This window comes from Chaetodon auriga, chromosome 9 (genome assembly GCF_051107435.1).
Source record: "Chaetodon auriga isolate fChaAug3 chromosome 9, fChaAug3.hap1, whole genome shotgun sequence".
Lineage (NCBI taxonomy): Eukaryota > Metazoa > Chordata > Actinopteri > Chaetodontiformes > Chaetodontidae > Chaetodon > Chaetodon auriga.
In genome coordinates, this window is record NC_135082.1 from 9,138,141 (window position 1) to 9,161,092 (window position 22,952).

General features: G+C 41.3%; 1 protein-coding gene across 1 annotated transcript in view; it reads right to left on the reverse strand.

Annotated features, from left to right (window-relative positions):
• The window catches only part of tenm1 (teneurin transmembrane protein 1), a 163,966-nt gene that overhangs the window by 92,334 nt on the left and 48,680 nt on the right, over positions 1-22,952 (reverse strand). The window contains exons 4-5 of the mRNA XM_076739613.1: positions 20,642-20,885; positions 12,276-12,514 (exon numbers count right to left, since the gene is read on the reverse strand). Coding sequence (XP_076595728.1) covers positions 12,276-12,514; positions 20,642-20,885 — 483 coding nt within the window. The remainder of the gene's footprint in view (positions 1-12,275; positions 12,515-20,641; positions 20,886-22,952) is intronic.

Below are 22,952 nucleotides of genomic sequence, written 5' to 3' on the forward strand. Positions count from 1 at the left end.
TGTATTTTTGCATGTGTGAGTGTTTGTCTGCTGACATTTGCTTGTGTGCAAGTGTGTGTGTTTATGTGTGTGTGTGTGCACAAGCAGAGCCTCTCTCCATAATGTTTTCACTGGTATCAACCTCAGGACTCATCGCTGTGACCTTGCTAATCTGGAATGGGAAGTCCTGTTTGGATAAAGGGATGAAATAACGGAAAGAGGGATAAAGGAAGAGCGGAGGAGGTGACACACTTCTCACATCTTGAATGATGAGATTTGCTGTATATCCTAGTGTTTATTTACCAGTAAAACTCGCTGTTTCTGTCATCTAGTTAGTCACGGTAGCGACAGTACACCAAGTCCAACAGATCACAGCTTTCTGCCTCACGCATTTCTCTGTTGTTCTTTCATTCCTAATCACGCCCCCTCTCCCATTCTGTCAGAGTCCCCCACTCACCCTGTCTGTCTCCCACACGCTGTCTTACTGATCTGGCCCTTTTCTGAAAGCTGAGTCATGTTACAACAGACAGAACAGTGTTAAATGAGCAGGGGATCGGCGCCATGTTAGATTCCCCTCCGGCAGCCACCATCAACCACCACTGAGAGCTAAAACACTGCAGACAAACAGTGACTCACAACTGCCGCTCACAGTGGCATACAGCTCAATCACTGTGTGTTTGTGTGTAGGTGTGTGACTGCATTTGAGTGTGTATGAGTGTCATGGAGAGGATGAGGAAAAAAAGCCCCAAAAAACAAGTGCGTGAGTGTGAGTTGCTGTGCACGTGTGAGTGTGCGAACACGTACTTGCCTGGTGAACTACTGGAGCTATTGAGGCTGTTTCACTGCAGCCTCTCTGACCTTCTGGAGACATTTTACCAAAGGGCTCTCTCGCCATTCAGAGCTTTCTGACCAGAGTGTGTCTAGCCATTAAAAGTAATTTCACCAAAGGCTTCTGGAGCTGTTAGGGTAGTTTTAGCAAAGGCCAGCGGGTTTCTTAGAGCTGCATCAGACGACCAAAATAGAGGACTGGAAACAAAGAGAAACTGGACCAATCAATACAGACCCCAATGAGGCATGAAGCAGCTGGCTGAAAGAAGCTGGGGTTGAAGAGCGCGCATGCACATACACACATACACACACACGATTCCAATCACAAAGACGCTCACACCTTCACATACATTCACGTGCTCCTGCACACCTTTGGACTGAGATACACATGTATGTAAGGCTCATTGTTTTTGTTTATCACCATAAAATACCAAGATTTTGTGAAGGAGCACAACAAATTTCATCTTAAACTTCTGTTCCTAAGCACCCAAAAGAGGTTTGGATGAACAAAAAATGAGGAGGAAACACGCCAGTCATTCTAAATTGATTAAAAAAGTGAAAATACAAAATACAAACGGTATTTTTGTTGGAATAATACTAGTATAAGTTCCTCATTTTAAAATGTGAGGTGACAATCTAAATAAACCAATACATAACCAGATTTTTTTTTTTTTGAAAACTGGAAATGGAAAATAACTAGTCCCCATATAGTGCATTATACTATATACACACACATACTTGAAAAGACAACTCATAGACTCAAATGCAGACACACATATGGAGTGACTCAAAGGTGACTCAAAGGTGACTGCACTCTCAGTGTGAGCTATAATTATGCAGCAAATTAGAAAAAAAAAATCAGATAAAACACAGCGAATAAAGCCAATATGCGGTGCAGAACAGAAGTGCAGTACTGTGATTGAGTCAGTGTGTGTGACAGCTTTTTTGTGTCCTACTGAACTGCACCGAGCCAATACACTCCTAATAGAAAGGGTTCTACTTTCCAGGCCCGACTGGAAACAAGCTGTACCAGCCAATCTTACCAACTCAGCATTGCTGAGTAGATAATTGGTTGCCAGTTGCCCTTCTTGACAGAGCTGCACAATGAAAAGGATCGCCGCTGATCCCAGACAAACAGGCGACCACCTGTTCAAAAACTTTCCTTGGGGAGAAAGAAACATTTCATTAGGGGCAGGCCGACTCAACACATGAACAGCTTCATCCCGACAGCCATCACCAGACTCGGCTGACCCTCTGACTTTACCTCTGTACACAATCTCTGGCCTCCTGCCCACCACCAGCTAACATAATAGACCACAATCCCCCTTTCACAGACTGTTCATTCCACAAAGGTTATTATTATTATTATTATTATTATTATTATTATTATTATTATTATTATTATTATTATACAAAGTTGATACAAGCTAATGAATGTGCTGCAGTTACAGTTGTATTGTATGATCGTTGCATTTATCATTGGCGCCATTTCCACAATATTGCATTCCTCATATTGACTGGACCTGTGCTCTATACCACCTAAATGTAGTTTCAGGACCAGATGTTACTAAATGTTCAAAACTTTATGAAGCATTTTTTATCCAACTCAGTACAGCCATCACAAAGTACAGTACAGAATGTGTGTGATGGCCTACAGACTGTGCTGTCTGACTGCATGTAGGACACAGTTCAGACTGAATAAAAGTAGCAGATCAGCGGAGTGAATCAACACATTTGAGCTTGTCCAATTTAGACTTGGACCTCCTTTTATTTTTGGGCATGTCTTTGCTTCTTTGTTCCTTCCATCGGTTCAATCAAAAATTAGGCCAAGGAGTTTTACACCGTGCCTTTCTGTTGGGACACTTCCTTAATCACCTCACACATTAAGAGATAAATGTGAAACTCACTTATGAAAAATCAGTTTGATAAAATATAAAACACTCGACTGTGTTAACAGTGCTGATCGCTGCACATTAGTGCCGATTTTCTGTTGCCACCTTTAGCTAAAGGGAAAAGGAGTAAATCTCTTCCTCACTGGGACCACCATTATTTATGACAGTAAGGGTGAAGAACATGACAATACAGTCAATACTGTCAATACTGTGAGAGGAAAATATATTTGTCTACAGTCAGAGATTGGCAAGATCATTTATATGATGGAAGCAATACTGTGGGCAATATTCCAAATCAGTGACAGCCACTTCTTTAAGGCAATTCTGGATTTTTATGTGATTTATATATATATATATTTTTTTTGCATGGAATGAAATACTTGATTTGTCAGATATTGAATGTGTTATATTACCCAGAAAGGGTATTTTTTATCTATAAACAATTTCCCTCCTGTTGATTTCTCAAAAAATGTTTATGTCACAAGATAAATACTAAATACTGTGATATAACAAAAGCACAATAGACTTCACCCACCTCTACTTAATGACAACAATTCTCTCACGCACCTCAGTCCAAGATAAGTGATGCACAGTCTTTGTTTGTCACCAAGACAATCAGCTCTCTTTAATGCAGACAACAGGTGTTACTAATAACATTAACGCCAATAATCATTATACAACAACACCTAAAGGGGAGTCGATTAGATTGTTTACAACTGCGCTTTTTTTCTGACTGTGACAAATCAAAATGTCTCCTGAGGAAAAGGCCTTGTTATTCCAGTACAACTGCTGGACCTGCTGAATAATTGAGTGGTTGTGATTCTGACTGTAAATCTGTTCTTTTGACAGTAACTCAACTACAGACAGGATGACAGCAGACAGGATGTAGGCTTACTGGATTAACTAATAAAAGGTCAGCTGCCTTGTCTCAACAGTCACACATTGTATTTAACCTTTGGGAGCCACTAGTCTGCATCTTTCATGAGCTCAATACAAAAGATTCAGACTTAATCAAATGGTAGGGCACCTGCTGCTGCCGCTGCCCTCTCTGTGGTCATGAATCCAACTTTTTCACATTATACACTTAATACAATTCAGCCTACATCTGCTCTCAGCTCCACACTCCTCAGGACTTCATAACCTAGCAACTTTGTCAATAGATTTAGCAACTTTTCAGAGCCCTTGAGCGCTTTTATTTCAACAAGGCTTAGCAACAAATCTAGCAACTTTTTGAGCAGACATCAGCTACTTTCTTCAGGAACTTTCTTCAGCTGCAGCCGCAGTTCACACACTGTAACAGCTGCTAAGGTTAGTTATGCAGGTTGAGAGTCAGGTTCAGTCAACGGACCAGCAGTAACGTTATGCGTGGATTTTAGCTGAATTCGTGGGATTCATCACTGGTTAAAATTGCTTCCCTCCTTACTGGCACACCTAAAAATGTAAGTGCCTTCTCAGCTGTATTTACAAATAATTCAAGCTAGCTGTCAATTGTGAATTATTACCATCAGTGATGCTGAGTCTAACTGATTCCACAGTCAGCACAACGCACACACCGTTGACTATCAGTGCTAGCTTAAAGCAGACTAATATTATCTAGCTAACAACTCACCCTTCCTCGGACAAAAACATGGCTTTCCCTCCTTCACTGTTGTTTATCTCTTCTCTTCTGTGTTTGTCTGCCAACTAGCAGGCTTTAATTTTGGAAAAGCTTAATTGTAATGCAACGTTGATAAGGTTATCGTTAGCAGGTTCAGCATGATGCCGGTGTGGACTGAACCATTTACGTCATAGCGGGGGGGGAGTAAATAGAGGACAGACTTTTTTTCTTGGCTCCTGCTTCAGTCTCTCAGCAATTAATATTTTCAGCTGATATTAGTTTTTCCATTACATGAGTTATTTATAAACTCAAAACTGTACAGCAAACAAAACTATTCAATAAAGGTCTTTGGGAGACCACCTCCAACTTTGTGGCAGGCTCACTAAAATAGGCTCTGTGCACAAGCCTCGTGACGTACTTCCGATTCCGCCTGAAGTCGGCAAACCAGTTTCCGGTTTACTTCCCTCTCCAGTCAAAACAGCGCTAAAATAAATACAAGGAATGAAAAATGAATCAACATCCACGAAAGAAGACGAAGTATAATGTGAGAGGGACTTTTAAGTTCCAGAAGACGGTGAATGGCTCTAATGAGCACTGTTGTGTGCCACTTTGTGCCAGCTCAAGTCGCTATAACAGCGAGCTTAGCTTCCACTGCTTCCCGAAGGACACCGAACTTCGTGCACAGTGGCTGCAGAAAATATGCAGAACGGGATTTTCGGTAACTCAGCATACGAAGGTATGCAGCCGACATTTCGAAAATGCCCAAATTCGAAATACCCCTAAAGGTAGACGGGTTTTAGCAGCAAACGCAGTGCCAACACTGTTTGAATGGAACAGTTACACAGCAACCAAGACAAGAGCCGGTGTTTGGGATCGCCGCCCTCGACTGACATCAAGCCGAGAAACATCACCTGTGCCCTGATCTTTGTCTGACACTGAAATGGACATAAAGTCAACACAGGTAGCACAACAAGTAACAGTAAAGAACATACGTTGCTAACGTCAGCTAGTCATCACAATGAACTTTACAAGATGCCTGCAAAATCTGTCAAAGATATCTATCAACGATGTTCATCGTATCGTGGATGCCCACTCTCCTGCTCCGAAGAGCAAACGGGAAAAAGGGTTTCGTCTCTACATCTCTAGTTACGTTCACCAGTACGAGGATAAGTGATTTATTGGTGACGTTAGCTGACTAGCTGACGTTAGCAACGTGCTAATTTTTTAGTTTTGTGTTTGCTTCGTATGTTCTTTACTGTTGCTAACTGTGTTGACTTTATGTCCATTTCAGTGTCAGACAAAGATCAGGGCACAGGTGATGTTTCTCGGCTTGATGTCAGTCGAGGGCGGCGATCCCAAACACCGGCTCTTGTCTTGGTTGCTGTGTAACTGTTCCATTCAAACAGTGTTGGCACTGCGTTTGCTGCTAAAACCCGTCTACCTTTAGGGGTATTTCGAATTTGGGCATTTTCGAAATGTCGGCTGCATACCTTCGTATGCTGAGTTACCGAAAATCCCGTTCTGCATATTTTCTGCAGCCACTGTGCACGAAGTTCGGTGTCCTTCGGGAAGCAGTGGAAGCTAAGCTCGCTGTTATAGCGACTTGAGCTGGCACAAAGTGGCACACAACAGTGCTCATTAGAGCCATTCACCGTCTTCTGGAACTTAAAAGTCCCTCTCACATTATACTTCGTCTTCTTTCGTGGATGTTGATTCATTTTTCATTCCTTGTATTTATTTTAGCGCTGTTTTGACTGGAGAGGGAAGTAAACCGGAAACTGGTTTGCCGACTTCAGGCGGAATCGGAAGTACGTCACGAGGCTTGTGCACAGAGCCTATTGTTCTAGAAAAAAGCTTTCAGGGCCAGTGCACTGCTAACTGAGACAAATGAGGTTTATAAAAATGTATTAGTAAATTATTCTGCATAAGAAAAATTTTGAATGTCTTTTTCACATCAAACATGTTAAATATAATATCATCATTTAAAGTCCAGATGCAAGTGTCTGGCTTATTGTGATGTATTTCCGAGTTGAACAGGACACTGTACAGAACACTGACAGGAATTTGATTTAACCATTTGGTCTGTGCCACTGATCGATAGATGGATGACACTATCGGCTGAAATTTTTTTGTTCAAGCTTACATAAACATGTCATATTTTGTTTTGGATATGTATGCTATAGCCTTAAAAAGGTGCACCACGTGACCAGGAATGTGATCTAAGAGTCAAAGATGCATTTTCCATTTCATCTCGACTTTAATGACTGACAAGATTATTTCTAATCCATCAGTGTCACCAGCCAATAGGTGCACTCTGTTTGGCTCACATTATTTTATTATTTCCTTTGTATGAAATAAACATTAGCACAGCAATAGTGACAGCAGGATGTACCAAACATGGCGGCGCCACACTTTTTACACCATAACCTCTTCTGAGACTGTCAAAATGTGATAGCAGATGCAGCAGCTGAAAGAGTGAACAAATTATCATGTGTCCCATCCTGTTATGGTTGTGCCGTCTGTGGTCACACATTTTGCCCCTTACAACATAATTCCCTTCCCTAGCTTTGTTGCTACCTTTACCCTATCAGCTGACACCTTCATGTCTGCATATTGTGGTTCACTGACTATGAATACAGAATTAGATGAGGCCTCATGTGGGTCTATGGTCTTTCTGTGTTCCAATTCTTTGCATTTCTGGCAGGAAATGGATGGCTAAAATGGAAAAAGCAAAGGAATCCTGTGTAGTAATGATGCTCCAGTGTGTGTGTGTCAGAGTAACCTTTCCTTGTCATAATGTGCTTCTCAGCACGCAGTTGTAATTTTTTTTTTTTAACATGTTCATCACGGTGGTCAACATTGACGAGAACAAGCAACCAGAACCGGTCTCAGAACTCATCAGGTATCATCTCATGAAAAGTCAGCCTCTAGGGGCAACAGCCAATGTTTCAAGGCTTCCAGTGTCACCAGCAAAAACTTCCTCTTGCCTGCACCAGTCATTGCTTACAGTCTGTGTACATTGTTAGCAATCTTTCAAACTTGACAACAACTCAACATTTTGACTAGTCTCTATAAACAGATATCTGCATTTGAATGCAGCTACATTTTTAAATAAGGTAATAAACAGCTAAATGGTCATCAGAAGATACCTGATGGGTTCCGAGATTTGCTCTCCACACAGACGGTTTTCTACATGCGACCAAAACCAGCTCCAACATGATTGGTCAGTGCTACTCAGACTACAAGAGGAATACAAACGGAAACCAGAATGCTTCCGATAAATCTCGTCCCTTGCCTACAGATTCTGCATTCATATGCAGATATCTGTTTATAGAGCTTAAACAAGCACTTAATTCATGATAAGCTGTAATCAGCTTGGTGCTGAGACAGACGAGGCCTGCTAGGACGTTTGGAGGAGAAATCCAGATCAAGAGGGAGCAACTTCATAACTCTTTTTCAGTTCCAGCCACCAAGCACATAGTTTGTGATTTTGTAAGTAGAGCTGTAGTGTTTAAAATATGAAAAATACCTCCCAGAACCCAAGGTGATATCTTAAAATTTGTTCACTTTGTCAAACTAACAGACCAAAACCAAAAGATGCTCAATTTATAATACAGAACACAATAATTTATCACATTTAAGAATGCAAAAAAGAAAATACTTGACATTTATTTTTCTAAACATACTCGCATGGTTACACAAACATTAAAACCAAAACCATTTGTTGATTGATCGATCATTTTGGTTTGTTGGAACCAGATTAGACATTTGAAGGCATCACCTGAGGCTCTGGGACCAAACCAAATCAAGAAAATATCTAGATTTAATTATAATGGAAATAATCACAGACAGAGGCTTTTTTCTTGTGAGTTCAGCTGGAGACTGTACTGAGTTTGACCCCTGTGAATAATGCCCTAGTTTTAAGGCAGATGCTTTGAATTGCCATCAAACTGTGAGAGTAGATTTACTGAAAGAAATAGCGTGAAAGTAATGAACTTAAAGGCACTAACGAGTCATTTGGTTCTTTATGGAACCACCAGGTCCCCTGAAGCAGCACGTATTGCCCAATAAAGAAGAAATCAGCTTTAAGTGTACACTGTCTGTGTCACTGTGTGTGCAAGTGACTGAAATTTGATTTAGAGGTGATTATTTGATTTCCGGGTGCTGCTGACTTGCTCATTTCACTTGTGTCAGAAGCTCCCCTCTGCTGCCATCGTGAAGCCCCGTAGCCTTAGTCAAGTTTATAGTGTGTGTGTTTTGCAGGTCCATGGCTGGTTGGAGTTTATGTACCATTACACAGACCGGGAACACCTGGTTCCTAAGTTACTTCAGCCCACCTGTCCAGATGCCAGCGTGCTCGTCCCTTCACCCCTCCCTTTTCTTTGTGTTGCCTTAATGGTTTTACACTGACAACATGCGCCTCACCTTCACCATTGAATTTCTGTGTTGTTACACACCAGTGATCCTGACTTTCACACATAATTATAATCATCACTGCCTTACTTTTGTATTTTTCAGTTTGTTATTGCTAATTTTAGCGTGCATCTCCCCTTCTATGTTGCAGCCAGCGAGCCAGTTGTAACACCACAGAGATGATTATCTTTCATAACAGACACATAACACCCTCTCCTCATATTTGATTCAACAACTGAGGATTGTAACTGTTTAAAACAGCATGACATTCATTAATGCAGAAAACACTCTAATTAGCTTTTTTTGACAGCATGATAGAGCAATAGTAGGTAGGTTTTACACAGGCAGAACTTAAATGATGCTTTGAATAGAAAATGAGTTACTCGTAGTGTTGTCAGCAGCAATATTCTTCAAGATTACAGATGCAATCTTAATCTGTCCTCTATCTCTCCTTAAATGCCCTGTTCGCTATCATAATGCCTTGCTCCTCATATCTGATGGCCGTGTTGTGCTTAATAACAAGCTACGACTGCAGGAGGGAGGGGTACGTTGGGAGATAAACAAATTAACAAAGCTATTCACAGCCCCTGCAACACCAGGGGGTATGGGAGGAGAGGAAAGAGGGCAGTAAAGAAAGAGAGGAGGACTGCCTTAGCTAATCACAACAGGGGGCATGCGCTGCAATCACTTAGGCACAGCATTATCTCCACAATCATGCATCGTCCTATTGTTGTGCTAATTGGAAACCTTAATTTGAAACATAATATTATTGCCTCATTATTTGCTAGGTTACTTTTCCCCAAATTAAAAAACAAGTCACATAACTTGCACAAAGCTCTTTAAGGCCTGGCAATAATTTGAGGTGAGTATTAAGAACTGGTTCCAAACTGTCAAAATAAGGCTTTGCTGCAAATCATCGTTTTCAGGTGCGGTTATTGAATCATTAAGAGCTACATCAAGTGTTCAAGATATGCTGCAAGGTACTGGCTGTTACACTGGCCGTCGCTCTGTGCTTCCACTTAGCATGTGAGCTCAGTTTCATGCTGAACTATGGATGGCTGCGGCAAGCAGTGTAAAGTTTGGCTGCGCATCATGAGAAAAGATGAAGATTCAGCCAAATGTAACAGCTGCGTTAAGATGATTTTGAGGGGGAAGCATCTCCAGCATTCTGTAATGTTGGGCTCCAGCTTGGCACGACTGTAAAGGAATATGTCATATTTTTTAAACGTTGCAAATGTCTTGATTCAGTTAGCAGTATCTGCAGACAGATAATACACACACTACACGCATCCATCTATCTGTAATTTCCTTAATTGATTCATTAATCATTTGGGATATAAAATGTCAGAAACTAGTTTTAAAAAGTGGCCCTTGTAGTTTCTTAAACCCAAGATGATGCAATCATTTTTTATTTATTTGTCTGCCCAACACTAAAAACCTTTAAGTGACCCTCCTATTATAAGACAAAGACAAAGAAAAGCATCAAATCATAATAACATAATAATAATAATAACTGAGGAGCTGGGAACACTTTTTAGCTTGAAAGTTTCTGTTGATTGTCTAGCTGAGTAACTGACAAATGGTTGCAACTCTACTTGCCACTTATACATGACAAAAGAAAAGAAAATCAAAAATCTATTATGATTACTGAGAAACATGTTCAGTGTGAAAATAATAACAAAGATGCCACTATAACAACTGCCCAGCTAAGTATGGTACAATAGCCTGTAGACAGTGATTATATTTGGAATAACGGCTCATTCATTATCACGTTCGAAACACTGCACATCGTTTCTTCTGTGTCTTATTATAATATTTATGATAATAAGAATGAATCTTCAATGAGGACCTCGTTTAATGAGAGACAGACTCAGAAATCAATAAATACAGCAAAAGTCAACATGGCTATTATTTGATGATGAAAAAGAGCAAAACTAATGAGAGACATTTTTTTTTTCTCTTCCTGTCAGTGGCTGTTAATTAATTCATTAAAATTACTGAATCATTATGTAATGAGGGAACCTAATCATCTGGTGGCCTGTGTCTCAACCTCTCCCCCCAGACAAAGACATTAAGTCCATGACCACTTTAATCTTGCTATTTGAATATCTTTGATTTACAGGCTAACATATCATCTATGCTTACATCCCATACATCTTGACGCAGTTGCCATGGTAATGTCAACATTGAGATCGATCATTGCCAAGCAGGAGTGGAGCATGACACCAATTAAAAGGTGATGTCGTCTCCAAGTCATCACTCACACTCCTCACTAATGCACTAATTACCGGGGCCGGGACATTAATGGAATAGCATGGTTCAGCCTGGGGATTAATCTGCATGGATTCGCCAGTGTGAGTGTGTGTGATGTCTGTCTGTGATGTGTGTGCGTGTGTGTGCGTGTGTGTGTGTGTGTGTTTGTGTGTGATTAATGCGAACCCCCGCCTGCTCTGGCGTGACCTTGAGCACCACCACAGGAGGGAAATGAAGCGGCTGGGTGGAGGGTTGAGATATCTGCACTTGGGTGGAGGGCCGGGCCAAGGTTGACGATGAACAGGGAGTTGGTGCAGGCGGAAAGGATCAATGAATAAATTTGGCGTTTGACTTTGACAAACACTGCTGATGATCTCCCAGATTGACCAACAGCTCGAGGAACTTTCTTGATTTTAAAGATCAAAATAATTTCAAAATTGGTATCAGTCATTAAATCTGGGGTGAATCTGCATTCATGAGAAGCATGCTGCATCAATCTGCAGCTATAGCCAGTGGCAGAGGAAGCATTCATCCTTCACTCAAGTACAAGCAACAATACTGCTGTGATAAAAATAAAAGCCCAAAAAATAAATAAAAAGAGGGAGTTAAGTCATAAGACCTCACCTTAAAACAAATATGAAATAAACAAAGAAAAAATAGCCAACTATAAAAAAACACGGACAATGAGGTTGTAAGTTAAGACAAAGCTGTATTGATTAATAGAGTAAAAACAAGGCTGAAAAGGGTGGAAAAGTAATAAGGTGTGTGTGTGTGTCTGTGTGTGTAGCTGTGGGTGTGGGGGAGAGACAGAAAAACAGTAAATAAGTTAGGACATATGTATGTGTGTATTCATCACAGAATAATTACCAGTTTTGTGTGCTTTGGTCTGGGACAGCTCATTTACAATTTAGAATATCCTACAGAGGGTCACATTTGGAATACATTACCTGCTGGTTTTAAAGCTAACGCCTTCAAAGTAAAAGTGTGAAATTTTCTTTGATCCCTATCGATCGTCTCTTCTGTTTTTTGTTTTTTTTTGCTCTGGTATTTTTTTTTTTTTACCCTTTGATGCCTGCAACACTCTGTGCGTATCAAAACTCTGTTGGGGTTTGTCTCTGTATTTTTTTATTGATTCTTTTTTGAATTAATTAGGCAGTCTCTTGACAAGCCTACCAATTTCCTGGCCCCTCCAGCTATCTGTTTTGAAAATGGTGATTCTTTCAACAAAATCAGAACACGCAAAAGCAAATCTTCTTGTGCAGCTGCACATGACGAACTTGCGTGCACAATGGTTGATGTGTGCCATAACTCACCGATGACGTATATGAGCAACAGGGCCAGGGTGAGAGTGAGGAGTGATGCAGAGAGGGCCGTACACTTCCAGTTGCAGCAGCGATGAGGCTTGTTGAAGGTAAACAGTGGTCTGGTCACGCTGCTGCGAGGGAGAGGCCGGGGTGGAGGGGAGTACACCGTCCCAGACGTCAGGGGGTAACCCTGCCCGGCTCCTGACAGTAGAGCCGATGAACCGGAGCCCTGCTTGAACAGGAAATGTCTGTGGGAGACACACAAAGAAGAAATTTCACTCTAATCTGCAACTGACTGCTCACTAAGCCCCACAGTTTACACTGGTAATGGTGGCAGATTTTCCACTGGATATTCAAGTCACTTTTGAAACAATGGGTCTTGATTTCAGACAGCAGCGACAGACAGAAGCAAACATCTCATTTCCAGCCCGAAACTTCTATGTTGATTCAAATTACAACTGTCGATGGCAAATTTTATCAGCTGTGGCTAGCAAGTTAATTAAGCTAACGTTAGCTCCAGGAGTTTATTGACAGCACAGTCTCCAGTTGACTGTTAACAGCTGAGTCGTTTTAAAAGGGGACTCTTGTAACAATAGTCTTAAAGGCCAGGTGTGTAAAATTTATGGGGATCTGTTGGCTGAATATGGCAGAAATGGAATATAATATCTTATAGTATGTGTTCATGAGAGGAAAATCACTTGAAAATGACAATCATTGTGATTTTGTTATCTCAGAATGAGCTTTTTATATCAACAGAGGGAGCAGGTCCTCTTCCAGAGTCTGTCACATTGAATCACCATCTTTCTACATAAGCTAAGAACAGACAAACCAAACTCTGGCTCTGGAGAGTGCCTTTTGTGTTTAACACAAGTACCATAGCCACTGTAGGTTCTCCTACAGGCTTGGACGGGGTAGCGTGAGGTGAGGGGTATGGAGTTGGTTGCAATCCAACACAGTAGTCCTTTAAATATACATTTTATGGCCATACACGTGCCAGGATTTCAATTTTGGATGGGCCCTAGTAATTTGGGGTGGACCTTTTAATTACAGAAGTTAATATTGTTTGAAATAAAGAAGCATTTTCCTTCAATGCAGAGTAGTTTGTCTTAACTATCACAACTTTAAGGGAAACCGTAAGATTGTCTGGCTGTGTATTTATTCAGAGAGTAGGCTTTCAATTGTAACCGTACAAGAGGCTCAGATGATGATGTGTCTGGCAAACAATGCTATCTGGAGGTGTTAGCTGGGCTTGCTGGAGTGTTAACTTCCCCATATTCCAATAAAGAGCAGGACAGAGCTTCTAACGTTACCCTAAACCCTTAAATAGTACACAGTAGATGTGCTAAATGCAAAGCCAAACTCTTTCAGTGCCAAGTATCACTCTGTCCACACAAGGATTGTCATTTGCAATCTTTGACTCCTCCAGTGCACACAGGTCAGCCTCCAATCCCACCCATACCCCCACCAGCATCAATGATGAAGTTGTTGAAATGGTGGCGAGCCACAAAGGTCTCAGCGTCGCCCTGGACTGGAATAAACTGAGCTTTGAACACACCATTGACATCCATACACGCTGCCAACCCCCAACCTCCCAGACCTCAACTGCACAGCCACCGCACGCAGAGGACACACCATAGCACTTGACCCCAGTCACCCCCTCAAAGCACACTTTGTACCCCTCCCATCTGGTCGCCATTACAGGTCTCTGGCATGGAAGAGAGTGAAGTTCAGCAGGAGTTTTGTCCCCTCTGCCATAACAGAACTGAGCAAAATATCCAGACTGTAATGTGCCTGTTTGTGTGTTTGTGTATGTAAAGTTGGAGAATGTGTCGGTAGTGGGTGTATGGTGTGGAATTCATGTACGTAGTTGTTAAAATTGATGTATTCTGTCCAGTTTGATGTATTTCTGTACTCTGAGGTTGTATGGAAGGTGGAAACAATTTTCCTTGCAGAAGGACAAATCAATCTAAATCAAGGGTTGGAAACTAGCACTCGCCACCCGCCAAATGCTGAGGATTTTGTGTTGTGGCAGGTGAATTTACTCAGCCTACCAGCCACGGTGGCAGGTAAAAAAAAAAAGTAGCATAACAGAGCAATTTGTGACAGTTCACAACATAGACTGAATTGCAAGCCTGCTTGTTTCACTCTACACACTTTAACCGGGAGACAAAACAATATGATGTTACATCACTGGGGTTAATAGGTCTGCAGAGAAAACCTTCCAGGAGGAGACACAGGAAGGCCATGTATGTTAATTTGTTTGTTGTTTTTTTTTATGAGAAGTTGAGAAAAATTAAAAATGGAGAGTCCAGTGATTGGACAATGTCAACATGCTTCAGATGCCAATAAGAAAACTCACAGTTTCATTATTGAGACTAAAAAGCAGAATCAATTCCCTGACATGAGCATGAGGATTCCCCAAATTACAGACCTGGCGAATCTTCACAGTGCGCCTGATGCAGATCAATGTGGAGGCTGTGAATGTTGTTTAGGTTCAGACAATAACATTTATTTCATCTGCAAATACTTAAAAGCATATAACTTAATACTTTTTCATTCTGTCTCTTTTTAGAATTTGGTGAATGTGTGTGTGTGTGTGTGTGTGTGTGTGTGTGTGTGTGTCTGTGTGTGTGTGTGTGTCTTTCCTTAAGAGTTTAAATGTTTACTGAAATAAAATAGCCTATTTCTTGAATATTGTAGGTCTTGTTATTTCTGGCATAAGCCTGGAGGAGATCATCATTTGGTTGCGTGTGCCCGTGTGTGTATCTGTCCGCAGCTAATCTCACACACTACTGGATCCATCAGCCTAATACCTTTTGTGCACATTTATGATTGTAGGCTCAAGGACCTGTTGTGGTTGCGGTGATTTGCAGTTTTTCAAAAACCTGTTATGTTTTATAATCGCCTTTCACTGCATCTGCTTCTTCTAACCGGCCACTAGGGGCAAGTGAGGAACCTCTGCTTCAGCTAGGAATTTTGTTTCCGCTACAAACAGAATTCTATAATTTGTTAATCCTTTTTCACATATACTGAATTAACAACAGTACAAAGACAATATAGTGATGTTAATTCCATGCATGTCATATGCATATATGTTATTATATGTTATTCATTATTCACTAAAGTTAGGCACGATACGAAAAGAACGAATGCCTGTTTTTATCTTTGCCATCGTCTTGACGGCTGTTAAAACAAGAAAGTGGCCGGTAAAAAAATGAGTGGCAGATGGACAAAAATGTTCCTCTCCAATCATGAGCCACACCACTGTGGAGAAATACAAAGTTTACTGTTGCTCAGCTATGATTTGAAAATCGTTATTTCAGGGGAGGGGTTTACACAATTAGCCTAATTGCTGTCCTTATCTAATGAGAAGAGAACATGCTGCATTGTGTGTACCTACCACCTCTGAGACCACTGCTTTTGTCTTTTTAAAGTAGATTATAGTATGAATTTGGAAACAATCAAAGTTAATGTCCAGGCCTATGTAGGACAGTGGTTCAATCCTTCACCAATTAGCTTAGCACAGCACAAACATAATCTTTTCTTAGGGCATTTTTTGAGATTATTATTGTTATTATTATTCCTTATTCTCATTCTACTTATGCAAATCTGCACTCAGTGGAATTCAGTTTCACTCTGAAGTGCGCCTGACTGAAACTAATTTAAAGGGCCCCCAAGGTGGGAGATTTTAAAGGAGACCCCTCTCCTGCTATTTTTTAAATGATTCATACAGAGCTGGCTCAGGATTCAGATATCACACACAGGACAGACTGTTCTACTTTACCACTGCATGAAGATGCAGTCCTCCTAAACCTCACCTGTGGAAAAAGCTCTCAGCACTGTACTGCCGAGAACTGAGGAATTGACTTAAACCCTCAATATCCTACATGTTTGACTGCATTTGTGTGCTTTTAATTTAAGTGGTGTCTTAAACTTGCAAAGTAATGCATCATCAAAGATTAATCCAGAAAGCTGAAATCAAGGAAGGAAAGTAGTCCAAGTCCCTAAGCGGTACGATTCCACTTGCAATTTACATTATGTTCTCCCATAAATTCTGCGAGCAATATACGTGACAAATGTAAAACATGGGCATTATTCACATTTAGAGCACTATAACCGGGCAAACAATAGAAAACAGTGTTGCCACAAACTATGATGTAATACGCTCACAGCACATTACTGCTGATACTGAACGATACTGAATATGTCACAGAATATGAGACTATGAGCTCTTATCCACATCCTTCATCAGAGAAGACCAAATTTTACAAAGTGCCTATCTGGTGCAACATTATGAGCAGCGACTGTGATGCAGAGCAGCACTGATATGAAAGAGAATGAAAAAGCCCTGGCAGCCAAAGATCAATGACTCACCTATTCCTTTTTTGACTCATCACAGCGACTACTTAAGTTATACCGCCGTATTAGTTAAAGAAAATGAGGTTCATTTTCATTATGAAAAAGAGCTCCTTAGATGGCAGATGATGATAAGAAACTAGGCTGAAGGGCAATTAATCGAGGTAGAATTTCATCTTTATTGTGTTTGGATAATGGGAGGGTGAGAGTTGGAGGGTGTCAGACGAGGAAGCAGAAATTTGGGGGAAATTATGCAATTTGAAAATGTGAATCCGGGCAGGCAATTATAAGCAGTTCCAGCCTGCTCTGGCCGTATTGACTTCCATCAAAAAATGAACAAAGGCTGCTGGTGTGAGGAAACAAAGAATGGCTATATTGGGGAAAACATCACAGGCAAAAAAAAAAAAGCCAGCCATGACTCATTATTTTCTTCTCTGCCGTGTGTGTATGTATTTTCCATAACAAAAAAATATCCTGGAGCTCCTGGAATTCTCCAGCAGCAATGATTGCCCCAGGTTACCGCACACTCTCTGAGGGTTAATACCGGCTGTGAGTGTGACATGTCGGGGCAGACTTGCTGCTCGCTAGAGTGTTATTCTGTCTGTGCAGCACAAGGTGTGAGGTCACAGGCTGCTGGTAGGACCGCGGTCTCTGAAGGGCCCTCAGAGGACAGGCCATTAAAGTGAGGCCAGACAGCAGACTGACAGCGTCGTTGGACACCAGACTGCACCGCACCTCCTGCATTTGCCCTCATACACAGCAAAAACACATCCATCTTCTCAAGTCATGAAGTCTCATATTCAGCCCTGACAAAGGATCTTAATAAAAAACAAGAGCAAAATTCTGCCGGTGGGGTGAAAGTTTGAAGAATTTTTTCTGGAACTGACTTTCAGTATGTCAGAATAACTCATAACAGTAGTGTTGTGCCGATTACACTGTGTTTGGAAATGACTTTACAAATTCGAGAAAATTCTTTTAACATAATGAGGAGGCAAGTTTATTTATGCAGGACTTATCAAACATAGAGGTAACTTAAAGTGTTTTACATGCAAAAAAAAAAAAAGAAATTTAAAACACAAAAATAAAATAAAATAAAAACAGTTTTAAAAAAAAATCTCACCCAAATGACAGATTTTTCTTCTCTCCTATTTTGATTTTACCGGTCATCTGTACTTTCTTTCTCTCCGTGTCTTTCCCTCTTTTTGCCTCTCTGTAATGTGGCCCTATGGCTGTGTTTAACATGAGAGACAGATGACATCCATCCTTCACTGTCAGCCTCCCCTCCCATCTCCATCCACCCATCCCGCATCTGCTGAAGGCTGTGAGTCAGATGGGGGACACGGGAGGCTGCACATGGAGCAACCATACACCTGAGGGTCAATGGTAGTTCAACTCTGAAAGGCCAGAGATAAACTTGGGACAAACACACACACACACATAGAGAAACATAGCTCGGCTCAGAGATGCCCACACAAGACAAGCATACACAAAAAGATGTCAAATACAGGTGAGCATTTTCACATTCTTGAGGCCAGTACACAGGTCGAGTCCACTGTGGTGCTTTTATTGCTCTGCTGAAGGTCGGTTAGAGCAAAAGGGATCCGAATCCAGCTGAAGAAATTGCATTTGTCAATGCATGTGGAACTCTAGTCTTCTTGTGTGGTGCTTTTAAAAATGCTTCACTGTTCTTCCTGGCTCCCTGCCTTTGATCTTCTCAGACAATATCCAGGGGCGACGCCCAGGAAGCTCTGAATTCATATCAGAGGGCAGATTTCCCCCGAGACAGGAAGAAAATGAGAGTTCCCACTCTCCGGGAGGTGGGAGTCTACGGCCCAAGGGCTGTCTCTACCTGGATATGTGCGAATGACTGTGTGTGTGTGTGTGTGTGGGTGGGGGCCTGTGTGCGTGCGGTGCAGGTACATGCAGACATACAATATGTGTGTGTCGCACACGCACAGTGTCTGATTTCAGCAGTCTCACTTCTTGGCGATAGGAGGAAGAAGAGAAGGCAGGACACCAGTCAATTCATTACAGTCCCAACATTTGTTATGCCTCTTAACACACCCAGTATGAGACCCAGTCAGATATATTGAATATCCATATCTGCATCCTTCCACTTACACAAGCTGCCCTCTCCAGAAACATAACGGATATGCAGCTGAAAAGGAAATCTATGCGCACTTCAAACAATCTTAATCTCTGCTGACGCATCGTCAATACTTTTCAATACACATTCATCACAGACGCATCAAGGAAAATTGAAGTGTACTTGACAACAAGAGGTATACAATTTTTCGGCCATTTTTATTAAGGCCTTCGCATCGCTTATAATTCCATTGGCGTGAGCCTCCATGTCAAGTTTGTAAATACTTGATAAATCTTTAATCTCATATCTGAGATTGATCTGATAGCGGCAGCATCACGGTAAGAGCTAAAATATGAAATCATTAGATTAGTAGTGTATCTGGAAATGTGAAAGAGGAGAGAGAGGAGGGCGCTGGAATATTAAATCCAACCCAAAACAGTTAAGCAGTGAAGAGTTGTCATTTTTTTTGTCTTCCCCCCACCAAAAGCCAGATAGGAAAGAGCCAATAATATCTGAATTATGTTACGAAGAGACACTATTCTATTGACTATGAATATGATTACGTTTTATGGTTCAGAACTAATAGCGCACTATCAAATGAAACTTATTTGACTATAAACTCCCAAATGCAAAAATGTATTACTACAAAAAGGCACTATCCAATATACTGAGCCACTGCGGAAATTGTGTTTTATAATCACATCTCTCTTTGGGAGAGTTCTTCATGTTCAGCAAATATTGATTTGAACGATTTGAAACACACACACACACACACACACACACGAAAGAAAAAAAAAAACGTGAATTTGGTTTATGGTGGATTTTCATTTAAAGCAAAAACATACAGATAAGTAATGTAATTACAATGCTTCTGACAAGTCTTTTCCATTAATACACATGTCTGGCCAATGATTAATTTAAATTGTCACTGAATCTAATTTTATTCTTCCTTTCCTTTAAATGAGGTAAGATCTAATTATGGCCTAATGCATAACTTATTAAAACCTCTTCTTCTGCTGTGGCAGCCTGCCAATCTCATCCTCACTCATACCACCAGAATTCAGCCGCCGCACCGAGCTCTCATTAAACATGCAAACATATTCTTTTGCACCTTGCTGCTTCTTCTCGAAAGCAGCCTCACAAATGAGGATCTCCTAAATAATTCTCTGATCAATTATTACGCATGCAGCAAGCAAATGCTTAATTCTGTTTGATGGGACAAATTCCGCCGCCTCGTCTCCGAGCATTTGGAAAATTCTTCTCGGGCACTACGGCTTGGAGGTGGAATCACAATGTGTTCCTGAAAAGAGGATTTGTACCAGATACCGAATTTCACTTTTACTTCAGGTAGTATAAACTCAGATACTGGTCCCCTGGTGAATGTATCTGCAGTGGGGGGTAAGCGAATGAAAAGAATCTAAAAAAACCAAAGAGATTCATTCTGACTTTGATGGTGCGCGAAGTCCTGTAATAATACCCCTGAGGCCTGTGCGGTGTTCCACTTACTCCATCTTACACGTGCGAAACATGCCCAAATCCTTTAGTCCAACATTCATTCTTAATCAGTCTAGTCTGATTTTTCGAAGAAATTGTTAGTCTGCCAACTAACATTCCTGATGAAAGAATTTTCTTTAATCTAATGATCCTCATTCGTGAGATTAAAGCAATGTCTTTAATCAAGTGACATTATGTTGAAGTAGGGCAATTTGCCTTGAAGATGTTTTTTTTTTTTTGAAGGCTTTCGTTGCAAAATGACACACGTAGCTACCGTTCTGGACTGAAAGCGTTTTGGAACAATGCCTCGCATTTGTTCCAAAATTATTTAAATGGTCTCCTTTTTCTTGTTCCCTTAAAAACACATGAAAAGACCACTGTAAAAAAATAACCTTTAAGGGCACGTTCAGAGGCTTTTTTATGTGTTGCATTCTCTTACCTGGTCTCTAGGGGAATGTTGCTGTTGAGCACCCAGCTGTTGTGAAGCTGTGCCTGGTCTGTGCCCGAGCTTGTGTCTGGCCCCTGGCTGCCCTGACTGGCCTGGCACCGCGTTGGCATGGTCTTCCTCTGCAGGCTGACTTGAGTGTAGGGCGCTGGGCGCGCACAAGTGCAGGCGTGGGGTGGAGGGGGAGGCGGGGGCAGCGGGCGAAATGTGAACTGACCACCTGGACTGCTGGGCAGCTCTGCGCAGGGAGACAGAGAAAAAGCGGAGGAGGAGGGAGAGAGAGACAGGGGAGAAATAAACATAGGTTTATTAGGAACGCAGTACCATAAATTACAAATAAAAGTGGCGTGTTAGTTGACAGTTTATTGTTATTACACTGATTGAGGCACATAAATCAGCTTGAAAACTGTGCCCTGTCCAGTGTCTTCCCTTCCTACCTGCTTTGATACACTTCCAGCCGCCCTATAAATAGGTTCTTGGCTGGCTGCAACATTGAGCAGTCTTTAAAGAGCTAACAGCTCTGGCTTAATCTGCACCCGCCAGCCCAAACTACCCATGTGATGTTTATTATGAGATCTGTAGCTCGACGGAATGAGCTAGCCAGCTGTAACTCCCTCATACTGGTAACCTCAGGGTCTAGCTAGAGCTCTCTCAATCCATCATTTATCATTCTCTTTTGCTAAAACTCTCCCTCTCCGCATCTCTTCCTCCCTGCTGCTTTCTCTCTATTTTCAGTCTGTCTCCTACAAACAAGCAAAGAGTAATTACCACTTTGCCAAATGAAATGTGTGTGCATACTGTTTGTTTAAGGTGTAAATGTGTGTCTATGTGACTGCAGATGAAGCCATTTGGCATGTATTTCCATGTTTGCACACACCTGTGAGCACTGTGTTAGTATGTATTCATGACTGTAGATCAAGCATCCCAGGACATTAGTTATGAGCGTTTAGGGGGACAGCTCATGCCATATGGTTGCAGCATGGTTCCATGAACACGGCAAATCCCTCGTCCCAAAAGACCAACTCTGTCCAGCTGTATTGACAATGAATGTAATGTTAGCCGGGAACCCACTGAAAAGGACAAAGGAGTCCAGAATCTGGTAGATAGACAGTATTGGCCCACAACTCTATTTGCTGCCAAAATGTCAGCAATAATTTAGTATCTGAAAATGTAGCCCACCTGGGAGAATGCTGCAGTCTTCCTATTCAAGTGTAAGTATTACAGTCAACGCCAGAGAACAGATTTTATGATTCTTGCCAGATGAAAACTCAGTTTCTCTGTAAGTAAGGAATTAAATAATCTTGTTTTCCTCAGATTCTATTGCCGGCATAAAAACCTGCATGTTGCTGGAATCTGCACTTTAGCTACCATTATGTCTAAAATTGAGGCAACATCTTTTCCAAATATTGCAGGGAAACAGTTATGGAACGAGCCATCGGCGATATTTCCATAATACTAAATCTGTGCACATGTTCTGACATTTTAAGCAATGTTAAGAACCATTTTCCTTTGATCCCTTCACACTAAATTATCGCTGCCTTGTGCAAGGACATGTAAGCCAATACACAATGTCATATCCACCAATGTTCACTGACATACCATACAGCACGTCGGGCTTTATGACTCGCACTTGTTAGAAAATCACATTTGCAAGATGTATATTGTAGCAGTGTTATGGCAGGACAGGCACAGATCACTCAATGGTCTATAAACATTTCCACAGCGATATTTCCATGATGTCATCTGTCCAGCTCCGTGTGTGTGGACATATCTGCATATTTGACATCGGTATTTCCAAAACTACCGTGTAAATTCTGTCAAAATGCTCTTTGAACACGCGACAAGTTTCTCATCTCCCAAAACACACTGCCGCTTATTGATCTCCCAACATGGCTGAATTGTCTTTGTCACATTTCCAAAGCATGTGATTAAAATATTTGTCTCCATTCCCTGCACACTGACACAATCAAATTATCTCTTCCTTACTCATGACAAGCCATTACTCACACATTTATTTCATGGTTTCTTGGAAGCAGGCAGAGGGTTGTAACTGAGCGCTGTCCTCCCTCCATTGTTGTTTATTGCTCTGGGGCATCTGTTATGATGCACATTTCACAGTCCACATTAAATTTGATATTTTTAGCATGTTTAACATGTTTCTGTTGAATAACAACAGCTGACAACATGTGTGTCCTTGTAATTTGTGAATGTCTGCGGTACACACTGGTCTCTGTACAAACCTTAATATCTGATTTTCTCCTGAGACACAATATAATATTGCATTGTCCTATATAGAAACACAACC